The sequence below is a fragment of the Leptosomus discolor genome, chromosome 6 (assembly GCF_034619465.1).
Source record: "Leptosomus discolor isolate bLepDis1 chromosome 6, bLepDis1.hap2, whole genome shotgun sequence".
NCBI classification, from domain to species: Eukaryota; Metazoa; Chordata; class Aves; order Leptosomiformes; family Leptosomidae; genus Leptosomus; species Leptosomus discolor.
In genome coordinates, this window is record NC_141396.1 from 49,012,077 (window position 1) to 49,031,970 (window position 19,894).

General features: G+C 40.7%; 1 protein-coding gene across 1 annotated transcript in view; it reads left to right on the top strand.

The window, feature by feature from the left end:
• GAD2 (glutamate decarboxylase 2) overlaps nucleotides 1–17,339 on the top strand; it is a 38,861-nt gene extending 21,522 nt beyond the window's left edge. The window contains exons 8-16 of the mRNA XM_086467377.1: nucleotides 414–493; nucleotides 4,173–4,227; nucleotides 5,673–5,789; nucleotides 6,897–6,961; nucleotides 10,830–10,908; nucleotides 12,605–12,754; nucleotides 14,561–14,668; nucleotides 16,416–16,505; nucleotides 17,166–17,339. Of these exons, the coding sequence (XP_086323503.1) occupies nucleotides 414–493; nucleotides 4,173–4,227; nucleotides 5,673–5,789; nucleotides 6,897–6,961; nucleotides 10,830–10,908; nucleotides 12,605–12,754; nucleotides 14,561–14,668; nucleotides 16,416–16,505; nucleotides 17,166–17,339 (918 nt within the window). The remainder of the gene's footprint in view (nucleotides 1–413; nucleotides 494–4,172; nucleotides 4,228–5,672; nucleotides 5,790–6,896; nucleotides 6,962–10,829; nucleotides 10,909–12,604; nucleotides 12,755–14,560; nucleotides 14,669–16,415; nucleotides 16,506–17,165) is intronic.
• The last annotated feature ends 2,555 nt before the right edge of the window (nucleotides 17,340–19,894 follow it).

The following is a 19,894-nucleotide window of genomic DNA, read 5'->3' on the forward strand; positions in this document are numbered from 1 at the left end:
TGGCCAGAAGTTACATAGCAGAAGCACATCACTCTGGATGCCACAAACTAAATAAATTCTGTAGGGGAGAATTTTTTGTTTCAGTAAATCAAGTTCATAACTGAATCCGTACAAGTGATAGAAGCTGCAGGCATGCATCAAAGATGGAATTTGGATCCATCATCAGCCACAATTCTGTATTTAATATTCCAGGAATAAATCCAGATTAGAGTGATTGCTGTTTCTCTAATTGACTGTAGTGACCTGGTATGAAGCCTCAAATTCCAGTGATATGTTTCCAAAAAGGCTCTGAATAGAATTACTGCCTGTGTGGGACTACTTGCTGAAGGGCTTGCAAGAGTCTAGTGTTTTATATTAAATTAGATAAGAAGTAGTAATAAAAATAATACATAATAATAAATGTGTTTTTTCAGAGTCACTTTTCTGTGAAGAAAGGAGCTGCGGCCTTGGGTATTGGTACAGATAGTGTGATTTTGATTAGATGTGATGAAAGGTGAGTAAAGATGCCAAATACATGTCTTTTTATTGGTACATAGAAGAGGATCATCAGGTGCTCAGCTCAGAGAGAGCATACAGCCTGCAGTCAGCTGTTGGTATAATTCATGGTAGCGCTATCACCTTTCGCAACCTTACACTGATTTATCACACTTGAGGATCTGGCTCTGTCAGTAGCTTTTTTACGAGTCAGTTTTTGGAGCTCATCAAAAATATTAGAAATTCCCTTCCTCAGGGATTTCTGATACTTTTTTTCTTTCATCCTGAAGTGAAACAAAATACCAAACTAACAATCTTTCCTTACATGTTCCGCTAAGAAGCCAGGAAGAGCCTTGTTTTGATCAAAATAGAGCATTTAGAGACTCTCACCTGTTGATCCATTAAAATTAGCTGAAGTGGGCCTTTTATAGGAGTAAAATATCAAGGAGCATTTGCTAATGCAATTCTATTACTTCATGCCCCCACCATCTTTCTCAGATGGACTGCGTTTCCCACAATGCCCTTGATGGGGACACCCTTGCAATGAGATGTGGAGAAAAGGGTCTTGGCAGCCTTGTGGGGAGCATAGGCCAAGGAGGATGACGGCCCGTGGAAGGGAGTAGCACACATCCCATAGGATCTACAAAACCAGTGGTAGATAAATTCTTGTTTAACTCACCAACCAGAAGGTTTTGATTCTCTATGAAAACCCATTTTGAGAAAACAAAAGTGTATTAACAAAATCAATATTTTCTGATGAAGATTTTCAATTTTAGGGAAAAAAAGCTTTCTATGGGACAAAAATTAATTGAACAGTCCTTACTGATTCTGCTGAGAACCTTTTCAATAGAAAAGGCTCCTACTATGAGTCCCAAATATCGTTGTTACAAGATATTGAATTATTTATGGCTCTAGCATAAATGGAAGGTTTTACTGCTATCAAAATGCTCTGCTCCTACATTAAAAGAAGAACACCAACTATGCAATTTACAGTGCTAATCACAGCGCCTGCATGTTGATTTATGGACTTACTATTTCTTTATTAACAAAAGACTGAGCACACCTTGAAGAGGAATTACTGACAACATCATACAACCAACACACATCAAAATAAACCTCCGATTGTTTCTATTCACTAAAGACAGACGTGGATCAATGGAGTCGTGTCTTCCTTTTCTTCTTCTGCAAATTCAGTGTGATGATTTTCTGTGAAGACCACAATGCTTACCCTGCCCACCCTGAAGTAAACAGCAGGATTACTGCGTATGTCACTAAATCCCAGCAGATGCTACAGGGACAAAGCAGGCTGTCTGTGCAGGATGTGGGCTGATGCGGTGGAGATGACCCTCTGTGAAGATGTAGACCTGTGGGAGGGTGAAAGAGCAACATGAGATCTTTTTGATGTTTCCAGTGTGACCAAGCATACTTCTTGGTGGGTCTTCCCCATCCTGACCCACACTTGCCAAGTTTGTCTGGCTTTTCTGTGTCATGGGACTATGTAAATATGTGGTGAATTTTAAGCCAGGAAAACATGCAGAAAATCCTGTTCTTGCTCATACCCCAGACTGGACAACTATACATTTCCATTGCCTATTTTACTAGATGTAATGATAGCAGTAGCACATTAGCTGCAGGTTTGGGGTCAAAACACTTCAGTCTCGTGTGGCATCCCTGAAGACTATGTACAGATGTGGGTAATGTAAAAAGACTTTGACACTAGCACTGATTCTGTCCTCAGTGTCCTTTTCTTGACGAACTTCTTCTGCCTCACCCAGTAGCCCTTCTGCCTCTGATGCTGCCTAGCACATCTCATGCGACCCCCTGACATGTTACCTGGGTGAGGTTTGTCTAAGGACAAGCCTTTTATTTTGCAGTGCATTTTAAGTGATGCAGGTCGTCTGAGCTCAGGTTATAACGTGTGAAAACGCTGTGCAAGTAAGCAATGCTGTTGGCTAGGTTTGGAGCGGGCAGGTTGGGTGCTCCCGCATATGTTTGGACTGTACTCAAAGCCAACCTACTGCTTGCTCCTTGGCAAAGCTTGACATTGCTTGGATGTCACACGCTCCTGGTCATGGATTGCTGCATCTATACTCAGTGTGACCAGGGGTTGGATAATCACTTTTCTTGGTAAAACAAATTGGGCAATTAAAGGATTCGCCCAGCTCTGTGTGTGTTTTTATGCACAAGCTCAGAAAATCATAAACCATTAAAGACCAACATCTAAAGTCTAAAGTATGTTTGGAGAAGGAACTCATTGCCTTCCTTTGGCATGTTGGGGGTTTTTTTCTTTATTCCTCTGACAATCCCAGAAACAGTTTTTGAGGATAAGACAACTACTGCTTTTCTCTGAACATGTCAGGGGGGAACTCACAATGAGTTGAATGCTCTAGACCTTGAAATTCTGGAAGAAAAATCAGGGCTAATTTTTAGACTTGTAGAGCTTTTTGTTTTCAGTTAATCTTTTAGTGTTTTAGTGTTTTGAATGAGTAAAATGCAGGACAGATTTTGAAAAAAACTCAGTAGTACAAACCCGTTTCTACTGAAATAATTACTGTCTTATTGTGAGCTGTGTAAGGATGAAAACTTGCAAAACCTAGCAGTACCTTATTACAAGAAAGCAATAATTTTTTTTATTTACATCCATCTAAATGTCATGAAAACATTTCAGGGATTTTTATGCAAAATCAAAACTAAAACTAATGGTTTTATTAATTTCCTTAAAGTTATTTTGAGTTTTAGTAAATGTTGTTCTTTTTTTTATAGCTACAGGACATCAGTGCTTAGGGAAAAAAAAATCTGAAAAAGTCTTTAAAAAAATAGTGTTAATCTAAATGGACAACATTCAAAGCCAGTGAAGACTTTATTCCTGTAATGTGGGGATCTGTCATGTTTGTACTGCTGTTATGCATACTGTCTCTTCGATAGTCTTGCTTGTAGCTAAAGCGAAGAAAACCTTAACTTCAATATTCAGTATCAGCACTGTTTTATCTTGTGGTTAATTCACTTTACAGGATTTCATAAATTAGCCTTCAACCACTGAGTCTGATTCTCAGGTAAATGGTTCATACTAAAGGCATTGCAAATACAGCACACGGTCAGTTCAGGGGGCCTGACAGTGTGCTTAATGAGTCTAGACTGGTAGCTGCTTCTCATAACCTGCTTCAAGCAGATGCACACATGTAATGCAGCAAGCCATGGAACAGTCACCCCGAAATGGGGTCATCCCTGGGGTGGAAAGACGAAGATGACTGCTTACAGCAGAGCTGAGTCACACTGTGCAAGGCCATGCAACTCAGCTGGCATTTTCCGAGCCAGCTGAAAGGGGACTATGGGATTTGGCACCCAGCAAGCTTCTTGGGACCCTGGGCTGAGCCTCTGCCTGGGAGCCTGGAGCATATTCCCAGGCGTGTAACATCAGACAGGACCAGGGGGCTCCGTGGAGCAGTGTCAGTCTTCATTGAGGCTGGCCACAAGATAACCTCTCTCAGTTACCATCACCATATTGATGCAAACTGGCTGACAAAATAATTAGGGTAAAAACTCAGACTCAACAGAGTCTTTCTGTGCTCTTCAATGCTGCATAACCCTTGGGTAATAAAGTCACTTTGTTCCTTATTTGGGTTTCCTATTAAGTGAAGAAGTAACAGCAAGAGCCGATTTCAAGATCAAATTTCTGATATATCTCTCTCTTGCTCCAGAGGGAAAATGATCCCATCAGACCTTGAAAGAAGAATTCTTGAAGCCAAACAAAAAGTAAGTTTACTAGCTTTTCTGCTTCCAAAATAGAAAAAAGCCAAGAATGATACAGCTAGTTGGTTTGCTTTCCTTGGTAAAACAACACAGGCTTGCCCATTAACTTTAGTTTTATTTTTCAGAAATGTAGCCTGACAATTAGTGAGGCCAGTGTTGCTGAGAAAATAGGTTTAGAGCTACTTTGTAATCTTCATGAACTATTTGGCTTTTTTTTTTTTTTAATACATTGTTCTGCATAATGTCCTCCTTTTTTATATTATCAGCCTATGATGCAGTTTCTCAGATGAATATTGACAAAACCAGAGTATTCATTTGGGGAATTTGTATATATTTTAATGCATTGAAAATATTCCTCGTAGACTCATCGGTGAGTGGAAGATAAACTAAAATCCACACATCTCTAAAAATGCATTTCTTCTGTATGCGTTTCTTGATAGAAGCTACAATTAAAACATCAGATTAAAGTATGCAATGAACTCAGCCCTCAACATTTATGTAAATAGTTGTCAGACACATGGCATTCAAAGCTCATTAATAACACAAGTCTTCATTAAAAGCTCAATTTTTCTAAGAAAAGCAATACAGTAGATAAAAAACAAGGCAAAATGATAAGAGTGCCACTCAAACCTACTGAGCATCACAGAAGGAAGTTAGACCTTTTTGATAGTTTAAACACCAGTTCTGCAAAAAGCGTAGCCACTTTGTTGCTCTGAGTACTGTTTATGAAATCAACAGAACTGCAAATGAATTTAAAATTAAACCCTGGTATAAATTATGGCAGACCCAAGGTCTCATAGTGCAAAAGCCATGTGATGCACAGTGAGTGCTCCTCTCTGAGGCATGGCATTTAGCGGAGGAAGTCCAAGAGGTGGTCCCTGGCCTCTGTGGAGATGGCTGTCTTTTCCTCAGAAGAGCTGTCTCCCTGCTCTGCAGAAGGGACGGGGCCGGAGGCAAGCCTCACACCTCCCCTCTGCGCTGTCCCCAGGAGACACCCCAGACAAGATGCTCCCGCTGACAGCACTGGGCCACCACACATTCAGACACTCACTGGGATAATTACAATGCAGCCCAGGGCACAGTCCAGCAGAGATATTTCTTGCACTGTGATGCCTAGGTGAGGTTTGTTTCATGGGACATCATGAAGCACAGACCTTTTTGTTTCAGGGAGGTGGTGTAGAGCAGAATTGTTCTTTCGAGCCCTTACTGTTCTCATGCATCCTAATAAATGGAGGTGCTGGTTTGGAAGTTTGCTGCCACCTTAAGGTAGAAACTATAATATCAGTAGCATCTGAGCGAAGAGAAAACCAGTGTAATGTAGCAGGAGTGTCCTCTAGGAGACACTTGTGGGCTCACTGTGGAGGCAGCACAAGAGGAGTTGGAACCGCTGCAGGTTGAGGAGGCTGCACCACTCTGACCTTGCCAGATGCCTCTATGCTTTCTTGCAGGGTTTTGTTCCTTTTCTGGTGAGTGCCACAGCTGGGACAACAGTGTACGGGGCATTTGATCCTCTCCTAGCTATTGCAGACATCTGCAAGAAATACAAAATTTGGATGCACGTGGATGTAAGTATCATCTTATGTGGGGGGCTGGATTACAAGGTGTAGTAGCATTTGGACAGTGTCATCTTGTAGAAAACCTGTTGTATTTGGTTCCCATATTTAAGTCTAACATCCAAGCACTGACCTCCTAGCCCTCTGAAAGTCTCAGGTCAGGGGGACATTTCAGGATCTATGACTGTGTGGTAGTGTTAGCAACTGGATGCTTAAGATGACCTAGTTTGAGTGCTTTTAGCCTTCAGCTTTATCTCTAAATGCCATTAGTACAAGAAATACATAAGAACCATACTGAGCATTGGCTCAGCTTCTGCAGCAGCTGCAAAATAAATACATGAGGAAAAGGCTACGTTTGTCTGGAATAAAGTACTGCAAATTGCTGAGCAGGTTAATGCAAATGCTAGAGAAATTTATCAGATTGGCTACTTAGCTTTATCTGGGCTCTTGCCAATAAATCTTTCTGAAGGATCATCTTTCAGCCAGAGAATGGCTTTTGTGTCATTTTTGCAAATCTTTTCTCCAAAAAGGCTTGGCAATTGAATTTCTGTGGAGCTGGGTATCTTGCTTTTGGATTACTGTGTCAGCAAATATCTGTCCAATTCGAAGGAAGAATTCATATTTACCTTAAACTACTTCTCAGTCACATGAGATGCCTGCTTGTCCTAGATCTCTGGTGAGCAAAAGCAAAGGAGGTGGGGGCAAGCAGTAGTGGTCTGAAATACGATGAAAACTCACCAGAGCATCTGAGATCCAAGCCTGGTTTGTTATCATCACTTAGTCACTAAAAGAGAAAAGGGTGCTTACCCAGGAGCAGCTCTGCAAAGTCATTAATTACAGCATGGGACAGCCCGGTGTGTCAGTGTCAGAGGAGGTGGCGAGGGAGGGGTTAGCAGACAATAAGAGTGGGCACTCAGATTATGGGCTATACACCACTGCTTCCAGGCTTCTGGAAGAAAATTGTTAGCACAGTTAATGCCTCAGGCCCCATCTACCTGGTCATTTTGGAACGTGCCACATCAGCAAGAAAAAAGAAAGGGCCCCAAACTGATGTGAATACACAGATGTCATCATGGAGAAAAGAGAGTTCTCATTAAGATAACGTGTCTTGCCTTCTAGGGAGCATGGGGTGGTGGGCTCCTGATGTCAAGAAAACACAAATGGAAGTTAAATGGCATTGAAAGGTATGATTTATTAATGTTATTTGAACAGATATATTAAATGCATTTCAACACACTTGTGATTACCGTAGCAATGCCTATAAATAAAAGTAAAAATCAATGTTATCTCCAAGATATGAAGAAGTTATGCAAACTATCCTTCCAGTTGAAGTAGCATTGCTGAGTGTCTTTGTTCCGTGTTACAGTAGTGTGGCACTTTGTTTTGTAGTGCAAATGGCAGACCTGGTTTTTTTACTTTCCTATTCCTTCCAGCATACATTCGCAGGTCCAGAGTGGTTTCTGCAGCATTTTCTGATTCAGCATCCAGCATGAATTAGCAATTGCATTTCCTAAGTGAATCTTGGAGATCTTGTATGCTGAAGTATACACCTTTAAGTATAAGAGCTGAATGCACCTGCAGTTTGGACAGGTGTCCTTTCAGTCACTGACCACTGCTCTGTCACTTCTGGAGAGAATACCCCCCTCCAGGCTGTGTTCGTGACGTCTTCTCAGTAAATCTGTGCCTGGATGTGTACACAGTTGTAGTCATAAGTTCATGAACATTGCAGATACGTACAAATGAACAAAAGTGATGCCGGTCCCATTCAGAGTCTGGAAGGACTGAGCTTAAACTTAAAAATAGTTACTTATTCAAAAACTTTTGTTTAAGCTGTCTAACTCCTTGTCATAGATGCTAAGATTTACCTGTGTTCAAGGAAGGACAAACAAAAACCATATGGGACTTCTGTGAGCCACAAATGAGTGGAAGCTCAGAGTATTTAGAGAAAGTTAATATCTGCTTGCCCTCTTTTGTGTTCTTCCCAGGCACCTGTTTAGGCCACTTGCTGGAGACAGTACGCTGGGCTAGATGGAGTCATTCTCACATTTGTCTAGTTTCTGAAGCTCATGCTGTTTGAGAGTGAATTGTTACTCCCTTCCACCTTTTTTATCTCTAAATCAAATTACTGTTCCTTGCCAATTAAAATTACAAACAACTTCCTCATCCTATTCCTGAAGATGAGGAGACCTTGATGATTCACTTCCTTTCTCATACATCTCACATGCAAAATTTGGAAAGCAGCCAATGTTTCTATGAATTTGAGTTAGTTAAGACTGCCTCCAGCACTCCACACTTACATACCGTGCATTAAAAGGACATGGATACAAATATCCAGCAAGTTAGAAAAATCTACCCAGCGGCCTGTGAGGACAGAGTATAGAAAAAAGTTTGCCTCCCAAATTGCTGTCCAAATTCTGCTGGAATGAGAAGTTCAGGTTGAGTCTATATTGGAGAATTTTTCAAATAATATGTTTTAGATGCAGAACTCCACTGGATTTTACCTAGTGCTTTGATAAGCACCATCTTCCATATGTTTGGCAGTGAATTAATGAAATTCATCCTTTCCAATGCTGTTCCTCATGCTTGGTGGACACAGCAGCTCATTTCATTTAGTCCAGATCTCAAATGTGGGCACTGTTAGAGCAGACTTTTATGGGCATTTCTGTTTCATGGTAGGTATTCGAGTACAACCCAGTCATTACAGGTCTGGACAGAAGAGAATTGGAGCTGGTGCTCATGATCGATAGAGAAGAAAGGTACAAGGAGGGAGCATTAAATGGGGCAATCTGTGTTCTGAGTACTCACATCCTTCTGGTAACAGGCAGTTCAGCAAAACTACTCCTGTCAAAGGCAGGAGGAGTTGCAGGACCGTCCTTACCGTGCTCTCCAGTCCCCACATGGCAGATTTCGAGCTGCTCCAAGGCACTCTGAAGGAAGCTTGGTGCCCGGGTGTCTGGAGTAGATAGGTCTGGCCACCATCAAGAGTTTCAGTCTGGTGTCCTTCTCACAGAGCCTCAGGCAGGGTGTGACAGCTACGTGAGAAAAGCATGTTTGCAGCTGAATGAGTGCTCCCATACAGGGTCTGGGCATCCTTCCTGGGGCTGCGTCTGGTCAGGGACTGCACCTCAGTCTGGGTTTGATGATGGCTGAGGACCAAATTCTGCCAGTCTTTAATCTCTCCTGTCATCCATTTGAAATATCTAAAGGAAAAATTTTCCTCTTTTTTTCCTATCTGTGACCCACAGCCAAAAAATCACATAGGTGCTTGGTGCTTAGTTATTTGGGCAAACGTGAGATGCTTTAAAAAAAATCTGTGGATCCATGTAGCTTTTTTACTTCTCTGTTTGTCTCAGTCAGCAGTTTTTTCAAGCACATACTGCTGACTGGAGCCCAGAATAGCTGATAGCTAATGCAAAACGGTGCATTTTTATTTTACATAATTGATTTTTTTCTGTGTGCAATTGGGATGTAATTGGGGAAACAAATGACCTTAGGGTAAATGAAATGTTTTAGGCAGATAATTAACATCTGGCTGTTGTAAGTAAATAATTCTTTTACTTGAGGAAACCCATACCACTACTGTTACCTAGAAGTCTCTGAAAGAATTTCTGCCTGATTCTGCGTAGGCACAGATAAAAATTTAAAAATGTCATATCAAAGGAAATACATAGACCTGAGTGCATGTTCAGAGTCATTAGCTTTGGTGTAATTAGAGGACTGACTCTGAGCTGATTAAAAGCTGCCAAATACTCGAAAAGCCAAGCCAAACAGCCAGATGTTGCCTGTGGAGACTATTCCCTACTGATTTTGCATCAGGCACTTGTGCAATCCCCTTTAAATAGCAAAGTAGAAAGCACAGAAGTGCTGCCCAATGTCCATGTGAATTTTGAAGTTGCTTGCTTTGAAGGAGTGGAAGCAATTTGGCAGAAAATGATAAGGACATGTATAAACCTATAGCTCTGTCTCCAGGTCCCACAAAGAAGAGCTTCTAACATGCTCACCTCTGTTCACATAAATGTTACCTGCAAGTGTGTCCTGGCTCCTTTAAGTTTTTACCTGCCCCAGTTGACTGATTTATACCATCGAAACTCAAATCACTGCACTACATGAAGTCCTGTACACTGTGCCTCCTTGACAGCTTGCCAAATAGGATGCAAATGTATACATCTATCAGCCAATCATTACATGTAATAATAGTAATTAAAAAATAGCCAGTCAAACATAACACAAAATTAAAATAATAAACCACTGGACAATCTTCCATTCAGCCCTTGCCACAGTCCCAAATGCGTCTTCTCTAGGCTGTACTGTGACAGCACCCTGTTTGATCACATGATCTACGCTGACAGCTACTTTTGTAATGAATGTGTCCTGAAGGGAGGCAGGATAGACACTTTTGTGGAAGGGTGGATCAATTCTGTGTTTATTACTGTGGTAATTTTGGACTCAGTCCTCCACTTGTGTGAATTACCATAGCCAAGCTAAAACTAAGGAGCTATGAAAATTTACCATCAGCAGAGCAATGAGAAAAAATACTTCAGACTAGGTTTTCCAAGTTACTCAGAGACTTGGAGGTACCCAGAAATATTTAAAGGCATTTTAAAAAATGCTTATGTGAGCTACTTAGTAAAATCTTGCTGAAACTGGAATCAATGGAGGGAATCTGCTAGTTTGCTAGCTTCCTATCTGCATCTTTAATCAGCTGTGCAACTTCAGAAAGCTCATCAGTCAAGTGGGTGTTTAGGAAGTTTGCCCTATGTTTATAAAGTATAGATGACTCCCCAGAAAGTTTAATACTGGTTCAGTTTAGTGGATAGAGCAGTTATCCTGTGGTGAGTTGCCAGGATTGTCATCCAAAACCAAACTTGAATGGATTAGGTCCCTTATGAAGCCATTGCTTTCCTAATATCAGCCATGATTGTTTTCAGCTTTGCTTGCTCAAAAAAAAAAAAAAAAGGTGTGCATTGCTACATGTTCATTGTTATTCTGAATGTTTCCATGGTTTCACCACTGTAGTAAAACGTCTGAGTTTCATGTGGTTTGCTGTCACAGGGCCAATTCGGTGACCTGGAACCCTCACAAGATGATGGGTGTCCCACTGCAGTGTTCAGCCCTGCTAGTAAGAGAAGAGGTATGTCCCAATATACTTGTTTCTCTGATCCTTTCTGACATTTTGCTTCTGAAAATCCTGTATATTTTCTTCATAACTGTGTCATAGCTAGTATTTGCTAATGTCATGAGAATTATGAAAGAAACTGAGAAGTAGACCTGTAGTTATGTGCTCAGACTGTGACTGCAAAAGGAGTTAAAGCAGCTGTCTAGCAGGAGTGATGGATCCAATCAATGGCAATATCTTTATAGAGTTTTGTGTCTTTCCATTCAAAAAGTCCATGGTTAAGTTGTGGGTGCATAACTGTGTAACCCTACTAGTTGCTGTGCAGAATAAAATGTAGCTGTAGGCGAACTCTAGTCCTCTTGGGCTGAATGGTATGGTGTACATGCAACACAACATTTGGCCCAGAATCTAGGCATCATTACACTTTCTAGACTTTTATGATAGATATTTCTATCCAGCTTTGATCCATCTATCCACTTTGGGCAGATGGAAGTAAAACTGGAACTCTAAGTTCACTTGGAATAAAAAGTAGACATTTCATTTAGTACTAGAATTTAAATTACCCTTCGAGTTGTAATTTTCATATAACCATCAGTTATGGGACAGCTGCTATACAACCACCACTTAGTAGACCAGCTATCCAAAAACTGGTTGCTGTTTTGCTAGCAGCTGTAGAACAGATTGCATACAAAGGATTGCACTTAGAAAGAGAGAAGCTGGCTTTTATTTGCCCTCTGGGTCAGTTCTCTGGGACAAATCCTGCCTGGCTGAAGTCAGTACCATCCTTGACCTCTAGTGAGAACAGATGGCTCAGATTAGAAGAAAGTGAATTTTTTCCCTCTTTTTTTGCTATCTCAGTTTTGAGTTACACATAAAGATCAGATGATGATAAACAGCCAAGTTTTGATTCTTCTTGGACTGGAAATTACAGTTTTAGGCAACAGCCCTAAGGTATACCTTAAACTTGGTTGGGGGCTTAACTAGAGCCAGAACATGACTCTCTGCGTTTCACTTACAAAGCTAAAAAGGAAACTTCATGCTTTCATGAGCCAGGTTTCTTCACCCTGTTGACTTCTGGCCCTCCCACAAAGCTGCCTTTCAGAATGGTGTCCTGCAACCCAGAAATGGCTCTATCTGGCTGTTTAAGGACCATGTGCTCTTCTCTTCAAAGCTTTCTATAGCACTTAAGCATCCAGTCTGCAGCTGAGGGCCTTGCAGAAAAGAACTGTGCCTACAAAGAAAGAAAACAATGAAAATCAGAGTTTTAGAGACCAAAGCAATTAGAGAAATGGTGTGATATTGTTTAGATTAGTCACCAAATTGGCTCGGTCTGACTCAACCAGAAAAGATGCGTTTCAAGGAAAGGAGGCAAAGGAACCAGAACAAAGAACAAAAAATGAGATCTAAAAATGAACTTACGGATGATGATGCTAGGAACCACCATGTCCAGCACCATGCCTTGGCTCTGGGAGTGGATTACACATTGCTGGGTCACATACCAAGATGTCCTGGGCACTGAATGGTATATGAAAAACTTATTCCACTGGGCAGCTAAGTCTGGTTTTGTCTTTTTTTTTTTTTGATCTTCCTTTTGCACTTGAACACATATTCCACTGAATTTGGATGTTTGTAATTTCTTGCCAAAAACAAACCTCAAAATGTTAGTCACAGCTGTGCCAACATCACTTTTTTGTGTCTTTGTTTCTATAAGGGATTGATGCAGAGTTGCAATCAAATGCATGCTTCCTACCTCTTTCAACAAGACAAGCACTACGACCTGTCTTATGACACGGGAGACAAGGCTTTGCAATGTGGACGGCATGTTGATGTCTTCAAGCTATGGCTGATGTGGAGGGCAAAGGTAGGACTGCCTGCAATATATTTGTTTGCATTAAAATAATACACACCAGATACAGGTTCTTTTCTGTAATCATCATCTTAGAAAATATCTGACCTGAATTTCCCATATATAACATGAAAGAAAGAACATTATTGTTTTCTGGGTTTTTATACTTTTAACAATTTAGCTTCAAAGCAGCACACATGATTTTGAAACTTGAACTTAATGGCTTTGCATAGCATTTGCTTTGTGTAACTGTAGGAGTCTTAACAGCATAAATAATATACCTAGGAATGTTGTTATGAAGATTTCTGGGAGAAAAAAAAAAAAGATGTTTTAGTGACATTCAGAAATTAAACACGGCAAATCAAGACTGGAATACCTACTTTCATTGCATGCAGTAGCTACAAAGTCATCTTTTGAAGGAGTACAGGAAAACTCATCAAAATCTGTTCTCAGGGAAATCTGAAAACACCAGCTGTAATGATTAATTCATCTGTATTTGTACAATGTTGCTAAATAAGTTCTTCCATATATTTATCCAATCTTATTATGTCAAGTTGCCTCAGGTTTCTTCAGAGGAGGTGACATCACTGTTTTCGTTTCCAGAAAGCCTTAAAGATCCTCATGTGCTTCATTAAAACTCTGAAAACGGTTCTGAGACAGACATCAAACGTAGCTGGAGGTGTGGGAGTCTGTAAAGGAGGATGCAAGTTTCTGTGGTCACAATAGCTGTTGTGCTAACTGCAGTCTCCAGAGCGGCAGGCAATTTTAGCCGCATGTCTCTCTTCTACTCACAGCCTTTCTCCCCGGGGCTGTGCTAGCTCTACCCTGTTTTGAAATCTCTGTGCACAGAGGGATAATGACATGGGCTTTTAAGTCAGTTCTGCACTGCCAGAACAGATTTAGCAGGGACATGCATCCATTACTCAGAAACATTTCTTCTTCTAAATCTGATTTTTTCAATATGCCTTGTACTGCTTTTTCTCTTCTCACAGCCCACTTGTAATACTAACGTTACAAAATAGGATGTGTGCTTCTTAAACAGTTTATCTATTCCAGCTGTTTATTCCTCTTCCACCCTCATGAAGCTGGATCCTTTGTTTGTGGCATCGCAGCTGGTGATTGCAGGAACAATTATGATGTCACAGAGAGAGGATTATGACTTCTCCCAGAGAAGAAAAAGCAGGGTTTGCCGCAGCTCTTAAAAACACAGCTTCTGAGTTTATATGTGTCTATTAGAAAAGAGGAGAGAAAAACACTACAGAGGCAGGGCAGTATCTAAACAAAATATGTCTTTTCACAGGCATCAGGCTGGGCTCTAAAAGTGTATCTGCCCATTCTTTGTTTAACTAAAAAAACCTCAAAATATTCTTGGAAAAGCCCCCAGCACATCACTACTGGAAGATTAAAATCCCCTATATCCTGAAAATACCAGGAGACTCCCCATGTCTGGAACTCAACACCTTCTAGAGACCCCCCTGCCAGTCCAGGCTGTCCGAAACCATGCTCAGCCTCTCTGCAAAAATCTACCAAGGGCACCCTTCATGGCAGGTGTTAGCAATATTTTGCTGAGAACCAAGCTACTAGCGAGTGCTTATTTTGCAGAGGTGGTTGTAGGGGAGTCAGTGGCAAGAGCTAGAGACAAATGAGCTCTGCTTAGTAAAGTGTCCTTTGTCTCATAGAATCAGATCCTTAGTCTGCCCCACAGAGGCTTCTGAGACATGACTTGTGCTGATGCGTTGGCAAGTGCTGCATGGTCCTTTTGCTCTTTCAGTTCACAGAACAGATAGTCACGTAACTTTTTTTCTCCCTCTCTCTCTAAAGGGAACCACAGGTTTTGAAGCACAAATTGATAAGTGCTTGGAACTTGCAGAATACCTATACAATAAAATAAAGAACAGAGAAGGGTATGAAATGGTGTTTGATGGAAAGGTATGTATTGCCGCTTCTTTTTCCCAGTTTGTCAACAGTACTTGCCTTAGTCACCTATGGGGATGCTCCCAATGGGTCAAACCAAAAAGCGAGTGACAGAAAACAGTGTCCCTTGTAACAGAACATGGTGGTGTGCCGATCTCTCTCTTTGTTATGGGATCCAGGAACAAGAGAGACGAAGCAGCTGTGCATAACTTTTCATCTTGCTGGGTTTCACCTCACTGCAACTACACGCTGGCATCTCAGGCTAACACAGCACATGCTGAATTAGAACCAGCTCTTAGGTAATAAAAACAAGTTGCAGTTTCTAATAGCACAGTCTGTTATGAGTGAGGGTTAACAGTGTCCCACACAGCTCTGAAAGGACAGTTGCGCAAAGCATTTTTGTCAGCATTCTCAGGTGGGCAGTCACAGGGGGCCTGCAGGGACCTGGGGTGACCTGGAGGGACCATCTACACGGCAGTCCCTTCTGTGATGAGGTGCAGCACAGTGGGGCAGCAGCTAGTGTTGCTTGGGAGCCCAGCTGGCTCACGTGGCAGACATGACACCACCATGTGGGGTGCAAATATCTCTAGGCATGTTGTTTCTGTGGAGGGACTCCAGCTGAGATGGGACCCCTGTGTGCCGAGTGCTCAGCTGGAGGACAGTGCCCAGGGCAAGGTGGTACAGCCTCAGTTGCGTGGCTGTACATCTGAACTGCACCGGGCTGTCCAGTGTTTGGCCATCTCTTCATGGGCGACCCTGTCCAGCTGTGATGGCTGGAGACAGGCCTGGTAGGGATCTCTGTTACAAAGTTAGCTGGTGTTTTGCCTGTAAAAGAGGAAAAAAGAAGGTCTCATTTTATATTTTTTTCCTTCTACTTATGATGGCTTTTGCTCTCTGTACTTGCCCTGGATGGTTTTGTCTCTCAGAACGTTGCTTCCTGGTAGCAATCACTTAGTGCATGCCTAAGTGCTCTGCAGCACAAGGATAAACGTCACTGTGTTTCTTCAGAGATCACAGGCTCATACCCACATGCCACTACGTGATTTATTTCCCCCGCCTCGCACATCATCACTGAATTTGGTCCACTGGGTCTGATGATGAGTAAAGGAACTGGAAGCGGTAGGAGTTGCTGTAATTCACACATTTAGCATCTAGCAAAGAGGAACATAGCAAGGGAAATTGCAAAAATACACAAAATGTCAACTAGTTCTTACTTTGGCGCTCCCATGTAAGTTAAACTAGCTAAGATACTGTGGTGCATGCATATTAATACAGCAGCTAGCTGAATCAAGCTGAGAAGTAATAAATTTCATTAAATATAAGAAAACCTTAGACTGTCTCATGCACCACCTGTGACTCCTGTTTACAGAACCAGATTCTATATTGTGCTGTCATGTAACAGGAGTAAATGACACTGTCCTCACCTCTAAATTAGCTGTAATAAACTCTTACCTTAGCCACACAATCCCTTCAGCCTCTGGAGGGGACAGCACCTACAAAATCTAGATGCCTCTCAGTAGGGCACAAATATATTTGCAGAGCTGGATGTTGTGTTTCCACATCGAACACTCTGGGAATAAATTGCCTAAAATTATCTTTCCTGCATTAATGACAATGATGACTCTCAGTGGACCACAATAATGAAAACCATGGACTGCTGTCAAAATATGATGTATGAGAGGGAGGGGAGGCATGAACTTAATTGCAATTGAGATATTATGAGCATTTCTTACAGTGTAAACCATTATTGTACTGTGTTTAGCCTCAGCACACAAATGTCTGCTTCTGGTATATACCTCCCAGCTTGCGCAGTATGGAAGACAATGAAGAAAGAATGAGCCGCCTTATGAAGGTGAGCAGTGTCCTCCAGAACGTCATGCAGTGAACAGTAACAGCCTTGCAGGCAGGCAATCCCCAAAATTATGTCCCAAGGCAAGGTCACCTTGTGATATCTGGTGAATGACACATCCATGGTCATTTTAGTGCAGGTTTGTCTGGCATCACTTTACTCTAGTCTCCAAGTTTGCTATTCCCTGGGTTTGCCTCATCTCTAGAGCACTCATTTGCTCTGTGTGTATTTACTGAAGTTACTGTGAACTGCAATTGCTAAACCCAGCAAGTGCAACAAAAGCTCAACAATACCATGGCACTCTGGCATAGAAGAAGACAGAAAACAATTGTAACAATTATGTTTTGAGCACTACAAAAACCAGCTACTCTGGCCCTGTCAGCAGTATTGATAAAGCAGGGGGGGAAATTCCCCAGTGATTTTAAGAGCAGAACAAAGAAACGGGATAAACCCAATGTCTTTTCAATGAGACATTTATTCCTTAATGGAGGTTAACATTTTTATCAATATTGAACATAATGTCATTTTAACTGCTTCTTGTAGCTCTTCATCTTTTTTTAAAAAAGAAAACACTGTGTTTTGTTATTATAATAATAATAATGATGTGGTAATAATGAAAATAATTATAATGATCCTCATCCCCTGCTTTTTGTTACGCTGCAGGTGGCACCAGTGATAAAAGCCAGGATGATGGAGTATGGCACAACCATGGTGAGCTATCAGCCCCTGGGAGACAAAGTGAACTTCTTCCGGATGGTCATCTCGAACCCTGCAGCAACTCACCAAGACATTGATTTCCTGACTGATGAAATAGAACGCCTGGGACAAGATTTATAATAACTGAGTGTGAAAGTCTGTTCCTGGACCTCTAAGTAGACAATTAAGTTGTCACAAACTGTGCGAATGTATTTGTAGTTTGTTCCAAAGTAAATCTATTTCTATATTGTGGCGTTGGAATAGAGTACAGTTTAAAATCAAGAAACATGGCTCCTTTAAAGTCCTTTCCTGAGTTTTAGAATACCTCCTTAATAATTAGTTGCACAAAAAGCTGCATTGAAACAAATACAGAAGAACAGAAGATACTTAAAATTTTATCCCCAATTTTAACACAGCGACCACATTAAATTAAAAACAGTCAAACTGAATGATGCCATATTTGCCCAAAATACAACAAAATCAAATTGAGGGAAGTGAGAGGGGGTGGTGAGAAGCAGAGTATAGAAGTTGTATGTTTAAAAGTGAAAGTATTTTGCCTTTTTCATACTATTAGAACAGAATTTCTAATTTACCTATAGCAGCATTTCAAATGTATTTAAATAGGTATAGTTTTACAAAGGGAAATATATATATATTAAAAAAAATCCTATTTTGTAAACGATATATTTTTATTTGTATGGGTTATAAAACTGCAAGGACAGAAGCTGAAAATTAACTAGGATTCTTTTTCTTTTGATGGAGGTGCCTCAAATATTTATTAGTGCTTATTTTAAAATACAAGCCCACATACTACATTCTTAAGAGGTACCAATACCTCATTTCTCCATGTTACATGAATTATACATCTCCAGGATTGATTACTGAAAAACCTCAAGAGTACTGCAGCTCTTAAAACCGCTTAATAAGATCAATTACAGTACAACAATAGGATGCTATTATTCCTAATTATGTTTCCCACTTGACCTAACTGAGCAGACGCACAATCAATACAGAGTGCTAACCAAGACTGAAATAAGGTTGTATTTGGATAGTTTCTGTGTTCGGTGGTAAAAAAGCCTATCCAAAAAAAAGTCACATGTCTGAATAAATGCTTATCTCATAACCGTTTTTGCTATGAACAGTCAAACTACACTGAAAATTAAAATTGACTGAAATTCTTACTAAAGAAATAGCATGAATCTCACAGCTACACTGAGAGGGTGTAGACTTCTTACAGATGTACAGGTCTGCAAGACAGGGCCTAAATTAAATGTGACTGTGATCTGAGTGACAAGGATGGGGTCTAAGTAACAAACTGCTCTGTCAAAGGTTTCTCCCAGTGCTGGAGTCCGTCCTTGTATGCAATGGCTTTTGAAATTGCAGAAAATTGAGGTAAGGCTACATCTGCCTAAAACAGCCCACACGGAGCCTCACAGCCTTTTTAGAAACCATGGGCACAGCTCTTGCAGAATTTATATGCTGCATCATTCCTTAACATTAGAGGTGACTCTGGCATGGAAACGGAAACTTATCCTCTTTCCTCCCAACATCTGGAAGTGTTGGTAAGAGTTCTGCAGCTTGGGCCTGTCTACTTATAACCCTACTAAAGTTTTGGTTTTAACTTTGCCTAAATGGCCAACTTTTGTTTGTAAAGCAATATTGTTTTGCTGTCTCTAAAATACTTGAAGAGAAAAAAAAAGTGCGATGTGATTTTAATTTAATCTAAAATAGATAAGTGGAGTATTGGTTCAATGTAATACCATGGGGACATGAAGTAAGAGGAAATAAATTGTGTCTGTAATTGTGTTGCCTTTATTATATTGATAGTACTGTTTTGTCACCTCAGATTGAGGCTGTGCACTTTAGATTTAAACTGTACAATGTTGCAAATCAACATGTGTTGCTGTATAAGCTTGTACAATATATTATTGATATGTCATTATTTGTGTGGTAGTAGTACTGATCTTGATATTGTAAGAATTGCATTCACACTGGTCCCTCTACTGTATCTTTGCTTGGTATTAACCTCTCTTCATCAGCTTTTGGGCAGGCCTCTCACCTTGCTTCGGTGGACTTCCATTGCTGCCTGCAATGCATAGTGTTGCAAGTCAAGCTACAGAGGAGATACCAGTTCTATCAGGAAGGACTTCAATGGGACCTTTGCTAAACCTGTCAAAATTAGCAGACTAATCACTGAAATACTGAGTAGAGCAGCAAATTGTATTCTTTTTTCTAGCTAGGAAAATGGCAAGCAAAGACTAAAAATAGTACAGGGACAATGATGAAGGTGATCAGTAGCCTGGTTACATCTTGCATGTGCAATTCCATTTTAAAGTGCTAAGTGCAAACGTATTTATTAGCTGTATGTGCCAATCCAAGATTTACATTCAGTGTTCCAGGAGAACCAGCATTTTTTTTTCCATGTTACCGTACTTATTGCAGCCAGGAAAGAGCAGCATAGTAATCTGTTCTTGTGTTTGACCAAAGTATCTTTATCTGTGGTGTTGATCTAAATCCAAATAAAAGTGTAAAACATGACTCTGGGTCTTTTCATTAGCAGCACTGATGGGCACTCTGAACATTTATCAGTTGTGCCATTTCAGAGCAAGGCCCCAATAAAGAGAATGTTTAATTGTAACTTTCTATGTCTCCTGCTGGATTTTTTAATAACAAGATGCATTCTCAATTACTGTAAC